Source organism: Stegostoma tigrinum, chromosome 9 (assembly GCF_030684315.1).
Source record: "Stegostoma tigrinum isolate sSteTig4 chromosome 9, sSteTig4.hap1, whole genome shotgun sequence".
Classification (NCBI taxonomy): domain Eukaryota; kingdom Metazoa; phylum Chordata; class Chondrichthyes; order Orectolobiformes; family Stegostomatidae; genus Stegostoma; species Stegostoma tigrinum.
The window spans coordinates 89297431-89318249 of NC_081362.1; the positions used below are offsets into that span (position 1 = coordinate 89297431).

The following is a 20819-nucleotide window of genomic DNA, read 5'->3' on the forward strand; positions in this document are numbered from 1 at the left end:
TGGAGCTGGATGAACACAGCAGGCCAAGCAGCATCTCAGGAGGACAAAAGCTGACGTTTCGGGCTTAGACCCTTCAGAGAGGGGGATGGGCAGAGGGAACTGGAATAAAAAGGGAGAGAGGGGGAGGCAGACCGAAGATGGAGAGAAAACAAGATAGGTAGAGAGGAGAGTATAGGTGAGGAGGTAGGGAGGGGATAGGTCAGTCCAGGGAAGGTGGACAGGTCAAGGAGGCGGGATGAGGTGGTAGTTAGGAAATGGAGGTGCGGCTTGAGGTGGGAGCAAGGGATGGCTGAGAGGAAGATCGGGTTAGGGAAGCAGAGACAGGCTGAGCTGGTTTTGGGATGCAGTGGGGGAAGGGGGGATTTTGAAGCTTGTGAAGTCCACATTGATACCATTGGGCTGCAGAGTTCCCAAGCGGAATATGAGCTGCTGTTCCTGCGACCGGGTGGCATCATTGTGGCACTGCAGGAGGCCCATGATGGACATGTTGTCTGAGGAATGGGAGGTGGAGTTGAAATGGTTCGTGACTGGGAGGTGCAGTTGTTTGTTGCGAACCGAGCGGAGGTGTTCTGCAAAGCGGTCCCCAAGCCTCCGCTTGGTTTCCCCAACGTAGAGGTAGCCACACCGGGAACAATGAATACAATATACCACATTGGCAGATGTGCAGGTGAACATCTGCTTGATATGGAAGGTCATCTTGGGGCCTGAGATAGGGGTGAGGGAGGTGGTGTGGGGGCAAGTGTAGCACTTCCTGCGGTTGCAGGGGAAGGTGCCGGGTGTGGTGGGGTTGGAGAGGAGTGTGGAGCAGACAAGGGAGTCACAGAGAGAGTGGTCTCTCCGGAAAGCAGACAAGGGTGGGGATGGAAAAATGTCTTTAGTGGTGGGGTCGGATTGTAGATGGCGGAAGTGTCGGAGGATGATACGTTGTATCCGGAGGTTGGTGGGTTGGTATGTGAGAACGAGGGGGATCCTCTGGGGGCGGTTGTGGTTGTGGGAAATGTGGGAGATGCGGTCAAGGAGGTTCTCGATCACCGCGGGGGGAAAGTTGCAGTCCTTGAACTCGGACATCTGGGATGTGCGGGAGTGGAATGCCTCATCCTGGGAGCAGATGCGGCCGAGGCGGAGGAATTGGGAATAGGGGATGGAATTTTTGCAGGAGGGTGGGTGGGAGGAGGTGTATTCTAGGTAGTTGTGGGAGTCGGTGGGCTTGAAATGGACATCAGTTTCTAGCTGGTTACCTGAGATGGAGACTGAGAGGTCCAGGAAGGTGAGGGATGTGTTGGAGATGGCCCAGGTGAGCTTGAGGTTGGGGTGGAAGGTGTTGGTGAAGTGGATGAACTGTTCGAGCTCCTCTGGGCAAGCGCCGATACAGTCATCAATGTAACAGAGGAAGAGGTGGGGTTTGGGGCCTATGTAGGTGCGGAAGAGGGACTGTTCCACGTAACCTACAAAGAGGCAGGTATAGCTTGGGCCATGCGGGTACCCATGGCCACCCCCTTTGTCTGTAGGAAGTGGGAGGAATCGAAAGAGAAGTTGTTGAGAGTGAGGACGAGTTCGGGTAGGCGAATGAGGTGGACGGGGATTGGTCGGGCCTGCGGGACAGGAGGAAGCGGAGAGCCCTGAGGCCATATGCATGAGGAATACAGGTGTATAGGGACTGGACGTCCATGGTGAAAATGAGGTGTTGGGGGCCAGGGAATTGGAAGTCTTGGAGGAGGTGGAGAGCGTGAGTGGTGTCACAGACGCAGGTGGGGAGCTCCTGGACCAAAGGGGAGAAAATGGAGTCCAGATAGGTGGAGATGAGTTCAGTGGGGCAGGAACAGGCTGAGACAATGGGTCGACCAGGGCAGGTTTGTGGATTTTGGGAAGGAGATAGAAACGGGCCGTGCGGGGTTGGGGAAGAATTAGGTTGGAGGCTGTGGGTGGGAGGTCCCCTGAGGTGATGAGGTCATGGATGGTGTTAGAGATGATCGTTTGGTGCTCGGGGGTGGGGTCATGACATGTCCATCATGGGCCTCCTGCAGTGCCACAAGGATGCCACCCGAAGGTTGCAGGAACAGCAAACTCATATTCCGGTGGGAACTCTGCAGCCCAATGGTATCAATGTGGGCTTCACAAGCTTCAAAATCTCCCCTTCCCCCACTGCATCCCAAAACCAGCCCAGTTCTTCCCCTCCCCCCACTGCATCACATAATCAGCCCAGCCTGTCTCTGCTTCCCTAACCTGTTCTTCCTCTCACCCATCCCTTCCTCCCACCTCAGTTGCACCTCCATTTCCTACCTACCACCTCATCCCGCCTCCTTGACCTGTCCATCTTCCCTGGACTGACCTATCCCCTCCCTACCTCCTCACCTATACTCTCCCCTCTACCTGTCTTGTTTTCTCTCCATCTTCGGTCCGCCTCCCCCTCTCTCCCCATTTCTTCCAGTTCCCTCTCCCCATCCCCCTCTCTGATGAAGGGTCTAGACCCGAAACGTCAGCTTTTGTCCTCCTGAGATGCTGCTTGGCCTGCTGTGTTCATCCAGCTCCACACTTTTGTTATCCCTCTCAACTGTTCCTATTCATATACCTGTCCAGATGCATGTTAAATGTCATAATTGCACCAGACTCCTCGAATTGCTCTCGCATCTCATTCCATCATGCACCACCCACTGCATGAAAAAGTTGCCCCTTAAGTCCCTTGTAAATCTTTCCTCTCTCACCTTAAACGCATGTCCTCCAGTTGTGAATGCCATTCCTGCTCCACAAACTCTGTCAGCCATCTCTAGTACTCTCCACATACTTTCCCACTGACCACTTGCCTTTTATTCATCTTCTAATTTTTTTTGATCCCCTCACTCTTGCTAACCTATCAGCCCTTGAACTTGCTCTGCTCCATTCTCTCATACGGACAATGACTTTGTTATTAAACCTCTTGACAAGAATTGTGACATTGACATTTGTTAAATGGGCCAATGCCGTGCAGAGGCTGAACACTCGAGCCCATCTTCCAATCCTTCACTGCACCATGACCTCAAAAACTGAACATCAAGCCACTGTTTGCAGTATTGTTACTGACCTCATTTCTTCCAGTGACCTTGCCTCCATAGCTTAAAACTTTGCCGACCTCCATATAAGCCACTTCTACCTTTGTCTCCAAGTCCACAAATAGGATTGGCCTAGCACACCCATTCCAGCCTGATTCAGATCAGCTTAACATATTTCTTCCTCTTTTGACTCGACTTATTTTTCCCTTAGAGAGTCACAAAGATAGACAGCACAAAAACAGACCCTTCAATCCAACTCATCCATGCCCCCCAGATATCCAATACAAACCTCGTCCCCTTTGCCACAATTTTCTCCATATCCCTGTAAACCCTTCCAATTCAGATGCCTTTTAAAATGTTGTAATTGCGCCACAGTCTCCACCACTTCCTCTGGCAGCTCATTCCATACACACACCACCCGCTGTGTGAAAAAGTTGCCCCTTAGGTCCCTTTTATAGCTTTCCCGTCTCATCTTAAACCCATCCCTTCTAGTTTTGGACTCCCTTACCCTGAGGAAAAAACCTTGCCTATTTACCCAATCCATGCCTCTTCTGATTTTATAAACCTTTTTAAGGTCACTGATGCTCCAGGGCCCTTGTCCCAATGCTGAAGAATTAAATTGCACTCAAATTGCTAACATTGTTTCTCTCTCCAAGGCACCATCAGAATAGCCGAGTTTCCCAAGCAATTTGTCTATATTTAAGGAAATATTCTATCCGATGACCTAAAATCTACCTCTTTGAGTAAGTCTTTAAGGATTACAGAAGTGCAGTGGAAATCACATGTAACTGTTCCTCCCTCAGATTAGGATACAGATTTGTTCCTCTCTAATATACCTAGCATCTCAAGCGCACACAAGCAAGTACAAACTCTGCCACTGTTCAACGTAAAGCACACAAATCTTTTCATGACATGGTGAGACCTGGTTATTCTTCAACTCTCCTGAGCTCAACCAAGACAACAGTGGCCATAACCACAAATTCTGTGACCTAGTCAAGCAAATGTTCTCTAATCTTAAATTACTGAAGCCTAGAAACAGAAGTGACATCAGGCCAATTATTTAACTACTTCCGGTTGAAGTAATAAACTGATCACTCTTTTTACTGTTGTTATTTTATATAATTTAGGATTAGTCCTGCTCAAGCTCATGTTAGTAATGGGTTTTAGATTTTAGACAGTGAGAAAGAAAGAGAAAAGATAAAATAATGGAAGTTAAGGAATACAGCTGTCAGAGCAGCACAGAGGAATCTTTTAGAGTTGGTGGAGTACGATTATAAAATTAGTTTGAATACCACAAATAGAATCTATACAGAGCTATGAATACTTGAGAACATTGATTTCTCCTGAACTAACAATTAATAAAAAAACTCATGCTTTCTATAATTAGGATAATGTAATTTTATCTGCGAGAATATTAGTCCAATTTCACCACAGTAATCAAGTGGGTAACCTTCATGAGCTGCAGACAGCAGAGGGGTCAGGACAGCAGTATGAACTTGAGTCAACTTGTTTCTCCCCCAAATCTTAATCAGGTTTTCCTTTACAGTAGACAATGGTTCATAATTGGAACTACCATGTAAAATGCTAAGCTATTTAGCTGGTAGCATTTTTGCCTAGGCGTTTTTGATTATGGGGTCAAGCTCCACTTCAGGAGCTAAACATAATCTAGGCTCACATTCCATGCCAAACTAAGGCCATTTTCTACTGTTGACAGTGTCATAATTCAAAGCAGGTTAACTAAGGGCCAAACATATTGATATGGATGTACATGATGTGATGAAGGTTCATACTATATTATTATCTGGGTCTTGGAATCTAAAGTGGGGGAAAAGAATTGTAATTGGATCTGGGAGTGTTGGTCCAGGATTCTCTAAAAGTTAACTTGCAGGTAGAATCCGTGATTCACAAAGTGAATGTAATGTTGTCGGTTATCTCAAGAGGATAGGAATATAAAAGCAGCGATGTGCTTCTGAGGCTTTATAAGTCTCTAGTTAGGCTCCATTTAGAATACTGTGTCAAATTTTGGGCCCCACACCTCAGGAAGGACTTACTGGCGCTGGAGCGTGTCCAGCAGGGAGACACACGGATGATCCCTGGAAAGGTAGGTTTAATGTATGATGAACGGCTAAGGATCCTGGGATTGTATTCATTAGAGTTTAGAAGGTTGAGGGGAGCTCTAATAGAAACTTACAAGATAATGTATGGCTTAGAAAGGGTGGGTGCTGGGAAGTTGTTTCCGTTAGGCGGGGAGACCAGAACCCGTGGGCACAGCCTTAGAATTAGAGGGACTAAATTTAAAACGGAAATGAGGAGACATTTCCTCAGCCAGAGAGTGGTGGGCTTGTGGAATTCATTGCCACGGAGTGCAGTGGAGGCCGGGACGTTAGATGCCTTCAAGGTACAGATCGATAAATTCTTGATCTCACAAGGAATCAAGGGGTACGGGGAGAGTGCAGAGAAGTGGAGTTGAAATGCCCATCAGCCATGATTTAAATGACGGAGTGGGCTCAATGGGCCGAATGGTCTTACTTCCACTCCAATGTCTTATGGTAATTTTCATTTCTGCGCAGGTCTCACTTTTGTTTTTGAAAAGATGTTCATCTCACTAGGGTAGTGTTCTGGAAATTGAGCCCGACTATTCCTGGAATCACCATAAAAATAGAAGATTTTATGAAGTACAGAAATTTCACTAATTTACCTGCCTTTCTAGACTCGGGATTCTCAGAAAGAACAGACCAGGTTTCTGTATTTAACAAGGATTACTGTCCACTACAAATAAATAAGTTAAGCTGCAGATGAACATTTATAAACTGGCAACATGTATGAACTGGAATCAGAGTTGTAGAGCACAGACACAGACCCTTCAGTCCAACTCATCCATGCCAATCAGATATCCTAAATTAATCTGGTGCCATTTGACAGTAGTTGGCCAATCTCTCTCTAAACCCTTCCTTTTCTTGTACCTGTCCAGATAAGTTTTAAATATTGTAATTGTACCAGTCTCCACCCCTTACACTGGTAGCACATTTCATACACACACCATCCACTGTGTGAAAAGATTGCCCCCGGGTCCCTTTCAAATCTATCCCCTCTCACCCTACAATTACAATATTTAAAACTTATCTGGACAGGTACAAGAAAAGGAAGGGTTTAGAGAGAGATTGGCCAAGTACTGTCAAATGGCACCAGATTAATTTAGGATATCTGATTGGCATGGATATAGTTTTGAACTCCCCCACCCTAGGGAAAAGACCTTTGCTATTCACCTTCTCAATGCCTCTCACGATTTTATAAATCTCTAAGAGGTTCCTCCCCCCCAACCTCCTTTGCTCCAGTGAAAGAAGTCCCAGCCTACCCAGCCTCTCTTCATAACTCAAACCCTCCCGTCCCAGCACCATCTTGGTAATTTGTTTATTATTCTTTCTGCAGCTACAGTGGAGGGGAGAAGTTGCAAGGAGCAATTGAGCAGCAGATCCATAAGACATATGAGCATAAATTAGGCCATTCAGCCCACTGAGTCTGCTCCGCCATTCAATCATAGCTGTTAAGTTCCTCAACCCCATTCTCCTGCTTTCTCCCTGTAACCCTTGATAATCAAGAACTTATCTATCTCAGTCTTAAATGCACTCAATGACTTGACCACCACAGCCTCCTGTGGCAGTGAATTCCATAGATTCACCACTCTCTGGCTGAAGTAATTTCTCCTTATCTCCCTTCTAAAAGGTCTTCCCTTTACTCTAAGGCTGTGCCCTCGGATCCTAGGGTCTCCTACCAATGGAATCCAGTCCATTCCTCATGGCCTTGGCAGCCATAGCTTGAGCAACAGCTCCAGCTTTGAAGGATTAGGGCCAGTTCTTTTCATTTAGTGTTTCTACAGTAAACTGCAAAGTCAGCGGAGTAAATGATCCCTCTACCCTCGCGAGCTAATTTGCATGGTCTGTTGCTCCTCAGAAGTTGAGAATGGGCCCCAGTCACCAAAAGTTGGGACAATATCCTGGCTGTGGCAGTGGCTCGAGTATCGGTAGCAATGAAGTAGCTTTGGCAAGCGCAATGTTCCCGCTTCAGTCAGCAGCAGTAGGTGTTGCTGCAGCGTACTTCCTCCTTGGTGTTGTGGCCTCAGGGACAGTTTTGGCAGCTGTGGATTAAGGCATGTCCCCATAGCCACTTACGAAACAAAGAAGCCGTGGTTTGAACAAAACGAAATGAGGTATATTGTAACTTTATGTATACATAATTATATAAATCTGTAAGAAATAAAAATGGCATTGGATTAATTATGGTGATGAATACACATTTCACTGTATTTTCATAAATATCTAACAATAAATTACTGTATATATCTAAACCCTTTCCAATAATATATTTCATTCAGCATGGCGACCACAACTCTACAGTATTCCAAAAGTGGCTCAACAACCAGTACAACCTCAATGTGATGTCCGGATTCCTGTGCTCAATGATCTGGGAAATTAAGGCAAGTGTGTTAACCAGCTTCTTAACCATCCTGTCTATCTGTGAGGTAACTTTCAAAGAACTATGTACCTAAGTCCCGAGGTCTGCGTACAAAAACACCACCCAGTGCCCTGCCATTAAATGTCTAAGTCTTGCCCTTCTATCAAAATGCAAAACCTCACATTTATTCAAATTCAACTCCATCTGCTACTGCTCAGCCCATTGGCCTAATCGATCCAGATCTCTTTGCAATTTTAGATAACCTTCCTGACTCTCAACAATTTTGGTGCCATCTACAAACTTATTAACCATGCATCCTAAATTCTCAGTTTATAGCAACTGGTGAGGAAAAGAATAAACTGACTCTCTTACTTCAGTATTTAGGTTTTATTTACTGCAGAGAAAACACAGAAGTTTTTCTGGATGCCCAAAGGTTTCTGGTTATATCATTCACACCTACAAGCTATTCAGATCCTTGGGAGCTAATCAAACCTTGATTTTTAAAAAGAAACTAACCCTGCACTTTAAGTGCCCAATGCATAAAATTTCTTTAAGCATAGGCATCATCTCTACTTTATTACATGGCATAAGCATTCTCACCAGCTCAGACTGTAAAATTACTATACCATTTCTCCTTCCAGGATCCTGACCAACACAATTACATCAACTGCCAGTATCAAAAAAAAATTAAGTGATCATTCATTCATCGGTATCAATGATACACATTTAACAGAGTGAAAAAGCCTATAAAAATTATCAGAAAAAACCTCAAGCGTTTAGAAGATAGCTACACATTCTAATATGGCATATACTTTCACAATTGATTATGCCTTTATAAGAAGAGTAATTCAAAACAATTATACAGATCAATTAATACACATGTTACACACGTTAAATGTGGGGGTGGGGGGGGTGGGGGTGGGGCATGACATTATCCAGGTTATTCAAGTGGACTAACAGTTAGCAGCTCAATTCTCAGTGAAAATAATCCACATTTCAAATGATTGAAGAAATCTCCATGCAAACATAAACAATGTCTGGTATTCCCAAGGGAAAGGCAGAGAAACAATAGAAACAACTTATAATAATATGGCACCTTTAACCAATATGCCCTTTCTATACGCACAAGTAACACAGGCATGATAAAGGTTACAAGATCTCAAATTTGAGAAAATGAGGGCGGGGAGGAGAAGGACAAAGGAGTCACGATAAAATAAGAACAAAAAGTTCCATAGGTATCAAGTGTCAAATTTAAAAACAGAATACACATGGTTGTTCCACTACTTATTTGTTTTACCATTATGCAGGCTATAAATTGAGTGATAGGCATTTCATTCCACCTCCAGCACCAAAAATTCCCTGCAACAACATTCACAATACAGGGGGGCAGCAAGCAAATTCTAAAGCACCTGGAAAAAATGAATAACAGGGCCTGCCGATCAGTACAAAGTCACTCCCTTATATGGAACTCAAAGTCTGGAAGGAGCTGCCCCTCCAATAATAGGGAACCAGCCTGCAGGATTGCCAGAGGCATAGGAGGAGGAGGAGTGGGTGGGGGAAGGAGGGAGGTTGTCAGAGTAAGGGTGCATCTGACTAGAAAAGCTGCAAGTAGCAGCCAGTTTGCCAAGGAAGGCCAGAAAAAATGAGAATTTTCTACGCAAGGTGAGACGTGGATGGTGAGAAATAGGAGAGGAGAAAAGTGAATGGCTGCAATGAGACGCCAATGGTAACATGAGGGCACAGTAGTGAAACTAATCACAACTAATCAGAAGCCAGGAAAACAACTATTAACAGGTAATGAATTTCTTGCACATTAGTGTGATTTTTGTAATGTAATTGTGCACAACATTTTTGAAACTGATTCCTTCTCCATTTACCCCAAAAACTCACTGAAGGGAAGAGCTGTGAATACTGTATGTTGAGTTTATAGTTAGATTAAATATTGTTGAGTTTTAGCATATAAACGGTAGTCCAACATTCATTATCTATCCCTAATTGCCCAGAGGACAGTCAACGGTCAACCACATTGCTCAGGGTCTGGAGTCACATGTAGGTCAGACCAGGTAAGGATGGCAGTTTCCTTTCCTACAGGATATTAGTGAACAAGATGGGTTTTTCCTGACAATCGACAATGGATTCATGGTCATCGTTAGACTCTTAATAATGTGTGAGAACAAGCTATATTAAATGAGATAACACTGATTGTTTCTCCTTGTACACAAGATTCAATTTTGTAATTAATATGGTGACAGAAGAAATCAGCTAAATCAGACAGCCACTGTCCAGATCAGGTAATCAGACCAGATCATCAAACCGCTTTCATGGTGGCTACAAGCTGGAGTCAAAGATAGTTGTTTGCTCTTAGTGTAGTTCTATACTACCAGTGGATAAATCTGTCTGCCTTAATTGCTTTGACCTTTTCTTCGACATGTAGACAAGCACTTTACGACTGGTGGCTACGGATTGCTAACATAGAGACAGCAAGTCTCAATTGCTAAACTAATGGAAGTTAATGCAATGTAAAGGTGAAGGTCATGGAAGCTGAATGATGTAATAGCTTGGAAATTACAGAATAATAACTAAACAACTGTATCATGTAGGGAGGATATGAAGTGTTGGCCACCTTCCTTCTGAGCTCAGCAATTGTGATTTGATGATTCCCACAGTTTGTGCACAGTCACGTACAAGAATACAATGTTCACTAATAATTCTGCAAGTGAAACAACCTGCTCTTAAAGGTCTGAATCTTACAATGAGAGTGTTGCTAGCTAGGCAGCATTTATTGCCCATCCCTAATTGCCCAGAAGGCAGGCCAGAGTCAAGCACATTGCTGTGGGCCTGGAGTCACACGTAGGCCAGACAAGGGAAGGATAGCAGTTTCTTCCCTAAGGGACATTAGCAAGCCAGATGGGTTTTTCTGACAATCAACGATAGATTCCTGGTCATCATCATTAGATTCTTAATTCCGGATATTTTATTGAACGCGAATTCCACCTTCTGCCGTGGCACGATTCAAACCCGGGTCCCCAGAACATCGTCTGGGTCTTCGGATTAACAGTCCAGCAATGATACTACTCGACCATCGCCTCCCCCTTGTATGGAATAGATCCCATGGCACTATTCAAAGAACAGCTTCATTCTGTTTCTGAGCCAATATATATCCCAAGCCAACACCACTAAAACAAGTCTGGTTTTTGATAAGTTTTGCAGTACCTTGTTTCTCTTCCCTAACTTAGAACAACAAATATCTGACAGAAGTAGTTAACTGCCTTGAAACAAATTCGGGATTCCACACTCACCAAGGAGAGAATATATAATTATTCACTCTTCAGATTAAGACAAGGAGTAGAAAATTTACAAATGAAGGCCCAACATACATATAAGTAATATCACAGTTAAAGCTTTGCCAGTTACAAAAAATCTGAAAAAAAGTCTTTAACACTACAGACAATTAGTGTGTTGTTTTCAACCTATCGAATTTTGCCTGAAGCAATCTTATGGAGTTATTCCATGCTCCAAATTGCAGCATAGACTGTTCAATGATATTTTAGGATGGACTTCTAATTCTCCATGCATTTAAAAAAAAAATCAGGTTCAATGGAATATGCCACCAATAATAATGTAAAGGCAATAGTTCATGTTTTGCATGTAATGTTAACATGAGCTAACATGTTTTGTTTTTTACTTCCATCTTTAACATGTTCAAAAATCTCAATTTTTTCTGGCTACTTATTGCTTATTCTGCATTTAAAAGATCGTCCCTGACACCAGCCTTCATTTGGACTCAACAATACAGCACTCAGAATTTCAAATGAGATTTCAAAAAGGCCATACAGGCAGTAATGATCACAATTCAATCCAGGACTGTGCTTTCCCTTACAATTCCTCACAACACTACTTGCGGTTGGTGTCCAGCAATCTCAACTGGAAAACATCACTATCCACAGGCCTGGTAACAAACAGGATCAGCTTGAAACCTCTACAATAGAACATTTTTATATCACCCCATTCCCACGTTAAATGAAAACGCGCGTGATGCACGAAAAGCCGATAGCTTCCATGATGCATGTGGCATGTTATGATTAATTTCTGGTCTAAAACTGTAGGGGAGAAACAAGCTCTGGTGGGAAATGGTAAGGAATATTGTCTTTATTCCTTAAGACCGATCTTTGCTTTTTTTTTCAGGAAAGGCATCAGCCTCAAATCATAGCTTTATATGATGTAATTCAGAGTTTTACTTGGGAAAACTAATGGGTAATTCACGATCTGTGCAGACAGCCCAGCAAAGTCTCCTCTTTATTTGGCTAAATAGAGCTAAAAGTATGGATCTACTGGTTCTGAATGTTCATGAAAAAATAAATTGTAAATCAAATAACTAAAGCATTACATTAACAGTCCTCCAAATACCTGGAGATATTTGATAAAGCATATCTGATAAAGCATTTGAAGACAACACTTTAGGATGGTTATAAGTTCTCAAACTGAGACCCCTTTATATTCCTGCTGTCAGCTATGTTCGTATCACAATGTTGGGGAGGGGGAAACCAAACCAAGCAAACATTCTCCCAAAAGGTCAGCCTATTTAAATCTAATTTTGGCAGATTTTCACTGGCATCTTGCTAAACAATCTTTCTGCTTCAGGATATGGCTTCAAGCAACCCAAAGGTTAAGATTTAAAACAAGTGGCGAAAATACTGTATTCAATAAATCTGATGGAGAGAGATTAGGGATTGGAACAATGACCACGGAAGATGCTATAGTATAATTAGAGAAAACAAAAGTAAAATACTGTGGAAGCTGGAGATCTGAAACAAAAATAGAACTTTTTGAGAAACTCAGCAAGTCATGGAGCATCTGTGGAGAGAGACAAGGGAAACATTAAGTCCATTATGACTCTTCTTCAGTACACAATTTGTGCACTAATATCCTTCAGCAAGGAGCATGCCAACTCTCCAGTCTTTGACCTCAATTTTATTCTTGCCTTCAGGGGAACTAGGGATGAATAATAAACACTCTTATCAAGATAAACCATGTGCCAATAATAATTTTTTAAGAAGTGATCTTCCTCTCATATCTGTGACACTGTTATGCAACACTATGGAACAGAGTAGTTCAGGATCTGTATCCTAAAATTTTCACTACGACTTCACAAGCAAGTCAAGGAGTAAATTTATATTCATAAACAAGATCTTTTTCACTATCACTGTTATTGTCTGATGGATTATGACTCTGTCTGTCCTGAAGACTGAGCTCCACTAGGAATATCAGATGTCTGCTATTTTAACAACATTATTCATTTTAATCTGTGCACTTAGTAAGGAGTACATATCAGTCAATGTTGTCATAAATCAACCCAATCCAAAACTTAGACATGCCCTTTCCAGTACAAAGTCACTGGTCAATAATTAAGCATATTGGTTTTCCCCTTTTGCCAAGGCACGCCAAGATAAATACAGTTGAGGAATTAAAAATGAGGCTTCCCTGGGCTATACAGTTCCTAGAACAAGTGCATTTATCTATTAGTTTTACAGGTAAATGCTGAATTATACCACAGAAAGCTATTACTTGAACCTGGAATCATTCCTGAAAAAATAGAAAGAAAAAAAAGGATGGATCTTAAGGAAAAAAAAACATTCCTGTTCATTTCCCACTAAGCCTTTAGCTTCTGTTGTAAAACTGTCATGGAGAAACAATCATAACATGCAACACATTATGAAAGGATGCTGCGTGTAATAACTTAACCACATAGCAGTGCAATCTATAATTAGTGTATCATGAAGAACAAATTAGTCACATAAACAGAATAGATGCAACACAAATCAAAAAGGCATTTTATCTTCAAAAACAAGTTAACACCTTCAAGGAAGAAGCAGAGAAACTTAAAGAAAAACAATTTCCCGAGGAAAAAGGTTCAACACCGAAAGCAAAAATCTAAAAGATCAGGTTCTGGATGTTGTACTTGATCTATGCTGGGGATTATCAAGTAACGGGCAAGCATTGGCAAATATAGCAGAGTTTACAATTTCAACCACATTGGCACAATACATGAAAATCAAAGGAAAGCATGTCACAGTGAAATTAGAGGATTTACGGCAGCTTGTCCGTTAGGTTCTCTAAGAAGAAGCTTGTATGGAATGAAAAATGAACAAATGCACAGGAGAACAAAAGGGTCGGAGTGCTTTACGGTCATTTTCTCACAAATGCATGGTTGTTAATTTGAAATCGGAGAAAGATTTTTTCTTAAGCAAACGTATTAAGGGAAAGAGACTAAAGGCAGGTATATATGGAAAGAAATAATGGGAACTGCAGATGCTGCAGAATCCAAGATAACAAAGTGTGAAGCTGGATGAACACAGCAGGCCAAGCAGCATCTCAGGAGCACAAAAGCTGACGTTTCAGGCCTAGATCCTTCATCAGAGAGGTATATATGGATTTGGGCCACAGATTATCCATAATCTCACTGAATGGTGTAACAAGCTCAAGGGGCTGGATGGCCTATTCCTGTTCTTATGCTCAGTATTCTGGAAAAGGAGTCAGAGAATAAAAGTAAATTTCATTCAAACTCCCCAGCTGCACCACTGACCTTTCAACAACCAATATGAGAACAATAATCCATAAATCTGCCAGCAGACCTGACAAGCACTTTGATCAAGGAGAATATTTCTCTGTCATATATTCAAATTGTACTTCCGATCATGCGTGCAAATAACATGCTTTTTATTAAATTATATCCTCCAAGCTGCCAGTCAATGAAACACTCACTGCTTGCATCCTGTGAAGACAGCTCCATATCTACTGAACTGAATTTTAATTTTAAAATACCTGATCTCAAAAGTTAGATCAAAATAAGTACAAAAGCAATTGAAATGCAATTACTAAAAGTTAAATATTAATGGACTCTCTTGTTTTAATATTCCATATTAGATTGCTGCAATCAAATGTTTTATGCACAATATAAAACTTTAATTGGCGATCATTGCAACAGTAAACACTCAAACTCAAGTGCATCAACCACACAATGCATTTGATTTTTGCTGAAAACCTACAGCACCATCTCTCATATATGCAAGCAAAATCAGGCATATCCAAGCTACAGATTCTGCTCTGCCAACAGTCACCTTGAAGTCAAGGCTATTCAGTACATGTTGCATTTATTTCTCATGTGTTGATTTAAAGCCTGGAAATCCAGAAAGGGTTGATTTTAGCATTACAATCTCAATGGTGGGTGAAGTAAGACACTAAACCCTGCCTGTGTCAACAAGTTGAGATATATAATAATAATTAATGCGAGCTTAGACTTCTGTGTCTCCTGAAGCTCAGTGGTGCGCACACACCGGTCCAAAGAAAGAATGTGGTGCAATTCTGTTTGTAGATGAGACAAAGTAAATTCAGTAAAATGCAAATGGAAACAATTGCATCAAAACTTTATTGTGCTAGCTAGCATGTAAAAGCACATAAAATAATGTACGCCATTTATCAGTAGTCAAGCCGAGCATTATCAAATAACACTGGTGCAAAAAATTCAAATCCAGCAACTCAGGTGACCACGGTGCCTGGGAGAAAAGTTCATTTGACATGAAATTCTTCTGCGGAGTTTGGATTCACAAAGAATGCTCAATTTCAGCCTTAAGTCACTTGCATCACTATTCCAATCATAACCTTGTGACAATCAATGGCTTAATCATGTACATTCAAATGTTCGACACAAAACATCCTGAGATGATAACAGTTCATCTTCAAGTCCACTGATCTCACCAGCTCTGCACTGATCCAAATCCAGAAACAAAAGATGGGATTATACTGCAGCCTGTCAAATAAAAGTACAGTCTGCCATCACTAGCTCATGGAACATGTACCACAAATGCCAAAAGTTACAACTACGGTCTAGTTTTAAGCAGCTTCAAGCAGTAATGAACAAAAACTCATTTGAGTAAAAATGCTGCTCTTAGAAGTATGAACTGAAGAACAACACTGGTCATCACAGTAATCAACAGTAGAGCAGCAGCTCTAGCACTAGGATCCAGATATTTTACAAACAACCTGTTCAGAGATGTTATTACACACATTTGTTGGCACAGACACTACAGTGCAGCACAACAGTCCTCAGTACTAGGCTCCAAAGTGATCTTGCTTACGTATCTTCTCTTCTTCACAGAATTGATTACGAACAAGTGAAGAGTAAGAAAAGGAAGTTTCAAGGAACCACCTGTGTTGGTCTTAATTTAAAATCCTTTTGACGCAGCAAGAAAAGAGAGTCAACACATCAGAACAGCACAGAAAATGCTGCAGTGCAAGTGCTGTCATCTTTAAAATGAGATGTTAAAATAAGTTCACTCTCCCCTTGGAGGTGATGGAATAGATCCCACTTTAGTATTCAAAGAGGAGGTGGCAAGTTCTCCTAATGTTAAAAATAATATTTAACCATTAGTTAACACTTCTATTGCAGAGTAACTGGCCAATCACAAACTGTGGGAGCCTGCTGTGTACAAATCACCTGCTAAATTTCCCTGCAACACTTCAGAAGTGCACAACTGGCCGAGAAGTATTTTGGGCTATCATGAAGTTGTGAAAAAATAAATTGCGGTATAAATTTAAGTTCTCCCTCCTTATGTTTCCTTTAAATTTATTTTTCAAACTAACACGTGGAAACATGTAACTGAAAGGACTTGAGAACTCCTAAACAGGATAGTCATTAGCCAAAGTTACAGTCAACTTTTGCCAAAATGGACGCAGACTTGGCCATTCCAGTTTGTTTGCAAAGTCCCAATTCTTTTTGTTTCTGGTGCAAAGTGTCTTTGGAATCATACCATAGTGAGAAAGCCATACAAAAGCGTTTTGCCTCCAAGTTTCCCCGGATAATCATCCAAAATAGTAATAGATATTGTCAATTCTTAGGTAACATCTTTGGACATACAATTATTTTTACTGACACGAAATTAAGTTTGAGGTATACCACAAATGCCACACTAACTAAAACAAATTAAGCCGCACATCATTCTGCATCATATATAGCAGTAACCATCATTATATTTTAAAAATCTAGCTATTTTAAATTGATTCATGGGATGTGGGAGTCACTGGCTGGACTAGCATTTATTGCCCAATCCTAATTGCCCAGAGAGCAGTCAAGAGTCAACCACATTGCTGTCGGTCTGGCATCACATGCAGGCCAGGTAGGGATGGATTTCCTTTCCCAAAGGGCATCAGTGAACCAGATGGGTTTTCCCTAACAATTAGCAATCATTAAACTCGGAATTCCATGTTATAATTTGAATTCAAATTCCAACATCTGCCATGGTGGGATTTGAACACAGGTCCCAAGAACATACCTGGGTCTTTGGATTAATAGTGAACAATAATACCACTTGGCCATCGCCTACCTAATAAGCTCCAGATACCTTTTTCTTCCGCCATTGCCCTAATGGCTGAGAAAGGTGGAGAAAAACATCAAGGTTCCGAGACTACATCCAGACATTCATGCAGATGAGGACCGTATTCTTCCCAAATTTGGAATCATATGACATCAGTTATGCTCAGCTGGAGGAAGGCCACTTCAGTGAGTCTCCGAAGTACACGGCGAATCCATAAGACTTTGCCAGAGGATGTAATACCACCCCCAGGAGGAAGAAAAATGGACAGAGGATGCAAAAGGTCGTGAAACTCTCTGCAACCAATGAGCATCACAAGGACTGGAGTGCAATGTCAATTTTTTTTTAATTAATGCTCCTCCAGGAGCTGTTAGCACTTCAAGGTACTATTTACATACGAGCTGGTGTAGCTGAATAATCGCTTTGATTGTCAACATCATTTCACTTCTAACTTTTCTTCCCTTTGTTTTAAAATCAGCTGTTCCCCTCTAAAAAGGATTTGATTTTTGAATTGAGGACAGCAAGAAAGCCACTGCCTCTTTATGGGATTTAATTATAGCAAACAAAAAAAAGCTTCAAAGAACATTGTGGGAAATCTCTGATCAAAGCACAAAGCAGCCCTGTTCAGCTGAAGAACTGCATGTCTAACCCGTTCAAAGAAAAGTTGCTAAATATCCTGAAGAAATCCCTCACGTTAAAAATTAAACTGAAAACAAACATGTAACTGGAACTGCAAAGCTTACAACGCCTAATAATTTCTGTAACAAAAAACCCTAAAACCAAAATTAGTGAAACTGCATAATACAGTTGTTTCAACTTTCATAATTTGAACTGAAAATACGCAAAGGGATGCTAATACATTAAAATCAAATTGCGAAACAGAAGCCCCCAAGCTCTTCCAGCAATTGAATCACACCGACAGGTGATCTTTAGCGCTTAGTCAAGAACGCCTTAATTTTGTTTTATTTATGAAATGACTCAGCTTGACCTTGATTTCCTCTTCTCCGCCCAAAAATTAATTATTAAAAGAAAACCCTACTCCCAATTTGGGGTAGTGACAGACAAGAGAGAGAGGGGGATAAGATCGAAAGATCTTGGTACAAGTCAGAGACCCATCTGCACCAAAGTTAACTTGGGACAGAGAATTCGAGGGGGAAACCCATTCTGATTCATGTTCTACAAAAAAAACTAGACAAGTGCCAAGTATCATTTCTGCAAAACGAACGCATCTTGTTTTTGGAAGCCATCAAAAGGCAAATAAAATATTTATGAAGATGATTGGAAGAGATTTAATATATAGAAAGAGATTTAATATTTTAATTATCTACATCCAGGGAGTGCTTACTCTGGGACGGAGTAAGGGAGCTCCGAAAGCACAAGTTTAAATCCCCACCTAGTATCAATATTTCTAAATCTGTTTAACAATATAATTTTAAGAACACTTTATATTTAACGATGGTAATGTCTGGTGGATTTACCTCTTCTGTTGAAGGGACGAATCCTCACGGCCACTTTCACATTGGACTCGGACATGTTGCTGACAGAAGGCTTGAAGCACCAGCTCAGAAATAAAAACTTTTTATTCCCTCCCTCAGTTTTAAAATGATTTAGTAAGAGAGCAGCGAAGTGGTTCAAGAAGATTTAAAACGTCGACAGAGCCAACGGCGACTCTCCAACTCGGCACACACAGCTTCCACTCCTCAAAATAAACAAAACTTATTAAATCAGTTTATTTTTTTAACACCCCCGCCCTCCCCCTCTGTTTCTTTTCCTCGCGTGTTTCACCTATTTCCCTGCCTGAATTTGAAACGATGATTCTTCGCCATGACAGCGGTAAACCCGAGCCGGCAGGGCAGGTCGGCGACCACAGAGGCAGAGGGTGGGAAGGAAGGGGGATGGGAGGAGGGGAGGGAAGGAAGGCCGGCTTCGGGATGTTTCGGCACTTTCCGGAAGGAGCGCCGGTGAGAGGGAGAAGACCGCTCGGCCAAATCCGGAGCGCGACCGGGGCTGCTCGACGGGTCGGAAAGTTCCGGAGTGCGGAGCCAAGGATCGGCACCTTCCGGAGGGCGAAGCCAAGGGTCGGGTATTCCCGGAGAGCGCTTCCTCGGATCGGCAACGTCCGGAGAGCGGAGCCAAGGGTCGGTGATTTCCGCGAAGCGCGGAAAGCGTCGGTAATCTCCGGAGGGAGCTCTGGAAAGATCGGCAATTTTCGGCAATGCTTGAACGGCGGAGCGAAGGATTTACATCTACATAGCGCCAAGACGCAATGTCCCATAGTACACCTCATGAAATACATCTTTTAAATGAATTGAAATGTAGATTAAGAGATGGTGCAAAAATACTTCCAAGAGGTATTGACTTATTTTCTACCATTCACACAAATGATCATGAGCACATAAATTATACAGCAACAATTGCATAGCTCAGATATATTAATATTTGCGGATTGTCGTTATATTTTTGGAAGGGAGAGGGAGGTTGTAAGGATTTGCTCAGGGCCCCAGTGGGATTTGGGGTGGGAGAGAGATAGTCACCGTCCCCAAGCTTAAATTTTGGGGTCACATGCTTTGGGACAACTAACATTTTCACCCAGTTTGAGAAATGAAGTCGCATTGGAACATAATTTGAGTAACACTAGATTAGTTTAAAAATTGACTTCTGTCTAGAGAGAGAAAGTTATGAGGTTTGGGCTTGTACTCGTTGGGGCTCAGGAGACTGAGAGGACGCTGTATTGAAACATAAAAAAGGAGACCCTCTTTGAGCATAGTGATAGTGTCCCTACCTCTGGACCGGGAGGCCTGGAGACAAGTCCCACTTGTTCCAGTAGTGTAGAAATAACATCTCTGAACAGGTTGATTAGAAAAGTTAGGTTAATTTCAAAAAGGAAAAATAACTGGATAGATGCAAAGAGATTGCCTGCCCTTTGAGGAGAGTCTACAACAAGGCGGCATGATCTCAGAGTCAGGAGTTGTCCATTTAAAACAGAGTAAGGAAGAATTTACTTTGATCAGACTGGTGAGTCTGTGGAATTCTTTACCACAGAGGGCTGTTGAGGCTGGCTTGTTAAGTATGTTCAAGATTGAGATTTCTAGTCATGAAGAGACTCCAAGGTTATGGAGATAAAGCAGAAAGGTGGACTTGAGGATTATTAGATTAGCCATTATTTCAATGAATGCATCAAACTCAATGGGCAAATAGCCTACATTGCTCCTGTATCTTATGGACATATCAACAGGAAAAGGCCGATTAGGCCTGATGGGAGTATTGTGACAAATTCTGTATAACACATTTTCTAAGGATTGTGAATGTATTGGCGAGGATGAAGAAAAAATCTACAAGAATATTTCCAGAGATGAATGGCCTCAGCTACATGGCTAGATTGGAGAAGTTGGAGCTGTTTTCCTTTGAGAAGAAAAGTTTGAGAGTAGATTTCTTGGATGTATTCATAATGATAACGGGCCTGGACCAGGTAGATCGGAAGAAACTGATCCCATGAGCGATTGTCACCGTCAAGAATCGGAGTGCGTAGTCCTAAATTGAATGGCAAAACACTGTAAAGGCGAAATGAAAAAAAAGTCACGCATCATTTGGTTGGGATCTGCTGTAGTCTGCTGAGAGGATGGTGGAAAATGTAGCTTTCAAAGGGGAAATGGATAATTATCTGAGGAGAATAAAGGGTCTACGGGGAAACAAGAAAGGAATAGGACTAGCTTAACTGATCACACAGAAAGCTGGAATGAATGAGATGGACTGAAATGGCCTCTTTTCCTGCTCTAACTATTCTATTAATAGGTAATGCAGCAGTCAATTTATGCGCATCAAATTTGCACAAAGCAGTATGATATTGACCAAATGATCTCATTTTTTAGTGATGTTGTTTGAGAAACCAGTCTGAAACACCAGAGCTGACTTCTCAGTTTTGACAAATAGTGGCTGTAGGATCTCCGATGTCTGCCTAAGACATCAGACATTG

The 20819-nt window shown here is 41.9% G+C and overlaps 1 protein-coding gene across 4 annotated transcripts in view; it reads right to left on the reverse strand.

The window, feature by feature from the left end:
* LOC125454647 (kinesin-like protein KIF13B) overlaps window positions 1-18717 on the reverse strand; it is a 180741-nt gene extending 162024 nt beyond the window's left edge. For all 4 annotated transcript variants that reach the window (XM_048535631.2, XM_048535630.2, XM_048535633.2 and 1 more), the window contains exon 1: window positions 18325-18717. In XM_048535631.2, coding sequence (XP_048391588.1) covers window positions 18325-18379 — 55 coding nt within the window. In that variant the 5' untranslated portion in view covers window positions 18380-18717. The remainder of the gene's footprint in view (window positions 1-18324) is intronic.
* Between the last annotated feature and the right edge of the window lie 2102 nt (window positions 18718-20819).